General features: G+C 49.4%; 1 protein-coding gene across 1 annotated transcript; it reads right to left on the minus strand.

The window, feature by feature from the left end:
* On the minus strand, positions 1-1,068 carry LOC311285622 (trace amine-associated receptor 13c-like; the record flags this gene model as incomplete). The annotated part of the gene is made up of 1 exon (XM_084401353.1): positions 1-1,068. The coding sequence occupies one exon, from the start codon at positions 1,066-1,068 to the stop codon at positions 1-3; it is 1,068 nt and encodes a 355-aa protein (XP_084257479.1).
* Between the last annotated feature and the right edge of the window lie 2,646 nt (positions 1,069-3,714).

A 3,714-nucleotide genomic window follows, 5' to 3' on the forward strand; every position in this document is an offset into this window, starting at 1 on the left:
TCATGAATGACAATCTGTAAAAATATCCATCAGAGAGGATGCTGGCTGAAATATTCGAAGAGTTAAGATGTGTTTAACTGATATTTTAAACCAGCGGTAAAATAAAGCATAGACAATAGGATTCAGACCTGAGTTTATATGAATGGTCCATATTAGTAATGTCATTGTAGTGGATGTAATTGTTGTGGGTTTTGTTAGAGAACAGATATAGAATGAAATCCAGCAAAGCAGATAAGCCGTCACAATGATTCCTAATGTCAGAGCAGCTTTACTCTCAGATTTCCTCCTAACTGATCCTTCCATTACACATTTTACACCATTCATGTGAGAGTTAATAACCTTCACTTGCAGACGTGCAACATAAAATATCCTCAAATATGCAGTGATTATGACAGTACATGGAAATAAGAAGGAAAATATAAAATCAGTGAATCTCCAAGCAGGAGTAATCAAAACATCACACTGGCCATAACACATTGTTTTGTCTGAGATGTTAAAATATCCATTACCAATTACATACCAAATATTGTAAACTGAACAGCAAAACCAGCAGAGACAGATGCTTATTAAAGTTTTAGTTATGGTTATTTTCTGTGGGTACTGTAAAGGGTGACACACAGCCACATAACGATCAACAGCAATTAATACTAAATTACTAAGAGATGTAGAAATGAGCGACGCAGTTGTAATTACAAACAGTCCACAGTAAGTGTCTCCAAAGTACCAACATGTCTCAATTTGCTTGATCCCCTCTACGGGTATCACAATAAGTCCAATAAGCAGGTCGGCCACAGCCAGAGAGAGAATAAGCAGGTTGGTTGGAGTGTGAAGCTTCTTGAAGTGAGAGATGGAGATGATCACCAGCAGGTTCAGAAACACAGTCCATGCTGACAGGAATGATACAAAAATGTAAATGATATTATGTTCAAAACTGGAGCGTTTTCCCTTGATACATGATGAGTTGATGGCAGGAAAGCAGTATTGAGTCTCATGATCCTCTGTCTCATAGGCCATGAGTGAGTCTCCTGCTGTTAGGAGTTTGTTCTGCTCTCCTTTCTGTCCTTTCATTTATAGTGTCTAGCTCAGGCTGGCCCACCCATTTTCATCCACTCTGATACTGCATAATGAAAAAACTATTATGGTTATGTGTTCTTACAAACGCCTCGGTTACGACTGTAACCTCGGTTCCCTGAAGAGGGAACGAGCGTTGCGTCGCTATGGGGAACGCTTTGCGTGATGACGTCTTGAAGCACATGTCAAATCAGTCCAATGGTGTGGCGGAACGTCAGAGGCGGGTGACGTCACGTACCAGGAAGCTATAAAAGCCGGCCCGAAACAGAAAACGAAAGCTTCGTAAAGTCTGAAGTCGCGCTGACAGGCATGAAGGAGATATGGCAAGGCGACGCAACGCTCGTTCCCTCTTCAGGGAACCGAGGTTACAGTCGTAACCGAGGCGTTCCCTTTCAAGGGAACTCCCGTTGCGTCGAAACTGACGCTATGGGGAACGTCTATACCAACGCCTCCATAGCTACAAATGTCTGTCCTGTGTGTATCAAGTGAGCAGCACTAAGAAGACAAAACATGAGACCCTGGAGCAGAGTCTAAATCCAGAGAGTAGAACCTGACGAAGGTGTGCGGTGAGGACCAGCCTGCCGCATCACAGACGTCCTGTAACGAAACTCCTGATATAAGGGCCTTAGAGGCCGCCATACTCCTAGTAGAGTGTGACCGGACAGCCAAAGGAGAAGGCTGTCCAGCCGCCTCATAAGCAAGTGAGATAGCCTCAACCACCCACTTGCTCATCCTTTGCTTAGACACCGGACCTCCCTTGTTAGGAGACCCAAAGCACACAAATAATTGATCACTTTTACGCCACAGGGCAGCTCTGTGGACATAAGCGTCTAACGCCCGAACTGGGCAAAGCAAATTATTAGCCTCCTGGTCCGCATTCTGAAAGGGAGGAGGACAGAAGGCCTGCAGAACAATAGGTCTAGCCACATTAGTGGGGACCTTGGGGACATAGCCCGGTCTAGGGTGAAGAAAAGCTTTGACCATACCCGGAGCAAACTCCAAGCATGACGGAGCAACCGACAATGCCTGGAGATCCCCTATTCTTTTAAGAGAAGAGATGGCGAGAAGAAACAGAGCTTTCAGAGTTAGAAACTTCTCAGGAACCTCCTCAATGGGCTCAAAGGGGGCCAGGGAAAGGCCTTGCAGCGCAACGGACAAATCCCATGGTGGCACCCTAGAGCGAACTGCAGGCCTCAGCCTCCAAGTGCCACGAAGGAAACGAGATACCAGAGGGTCTTTCCCCACAGACATTCCACCCAAAGGAATGTGGTAAGCACCTATGGCCGCCACATAAACCTTTAGACTGGACGGGGTCAGACCTGCAGTGAACCGGTCCTGCAGGAACTCCAGAACTGTACCAATTGGGCAGTTGACTGGATCCAACCGACGGTCACTACACCAAGAAGTGAATACTCTCCACTTCAGGGCATAAAGTTTCCTCGTGGAGGGAGCTCTGGACTGTAGAATGGTCTCAACAACCTCAGTTGAGAGACCTGCCTCTATGAGCTGGGCCCCCTCAGAGGCCAAGCCCACAGGTTCCACAGTTCTGGCCGAGGGTGAAATATCGAGCCCTCTGCCTGGGACAGAAGGTCCCTCCTGACGGGTAACTCCAGAGGATGCCCGTCGAGGAGGGACACAAGATCGGGAAACCATACTCTGCCCGGCCAGCGCGGGGCTATAAGAAGTAGATGGACCCGGTCCCTGCGAACTCTTTCCAGAACTCCCGGGAGCAGAGCCACTGGGGGAAAGGCGTACAGACGTAGCCTCGGCCACGTCTGTACCATAGCATCCAGTCCCAGAGGAGCTGGATGCGTGAGGGAGAACCAAAGTGGACAGTGAGACGTCTCTCGAGACGCAAACAGATCCACTTGTGCTTGGCCAAACTCCCTCCATATCAGCTCCACCACCTCGGGGTGGAGCCTCCATTCCCCGGGCCTCGGCCCCTGTCTCGACAGAGTGTCTGCTCCTATATTCTGTACCCCGGGGATGTAGGCTGCCCTGAGAGACAGCAACTTCCCCTGGGACCACAAGAGGATATGGCGTGCCAAATTGGACAATGGGCGCGAGCGCAAACCCCCCTTGGTGGTTGATATAGGCGACTACCGACGTGTTGTCCGTATGTACTAACACATGGTGTCCCCTGAGATCTGTGATAAAGCTCCTCAGAGCCCGGAAGACAGCTAACATCTCTAGGCGATTGATATGCCAGGAACGATGATGGTCTTCCCACAGACCTTGAGATGAGCGACCCTCTAGGATCGCTCCCCAGCCCGTGAGGGAAGCATCCGTCGTTAGCAGTTTGCGACGACAAGGAGCTCCCAACACTGGGCCCTGGGACAGGAACCAGGGTTTCTTCCACATAACCAAGGCACGTAGGCATCGCCGCGTGACCTTGATCGTGCGAAATGGTCCTGAGCCACCACTGCAGGGGCCTCATGTGCAGTAGTCCAAAAGGTATCACGTTGGAAGCTGCTGCCATGAGACCCAACAGTCTCTGGAACTGTTTGACAGTGAGTAGCTGGCCTAGCTTTACACTTTTCACAGCTGCAAGGATGGAATCTATCCGTGGCGGTGACAGGCGCGCCTGCATCGACACAGAATCCCAAACCACGCCTAAAAAAGTGGTCCTCTGTAGTGGAGAAA

Source organism: Rutilus rutilus (genome assembly GCF_951802725.1).
Source record: "Rutilus rutilus genome assembly, chromosome: 25".
Lineage (NCBI taxonomy): Eukaryota > Metazoa > Chordata > Actinopteri > Cypriniformes > Leuciscidae > Rutilus > Rutilus rutilus.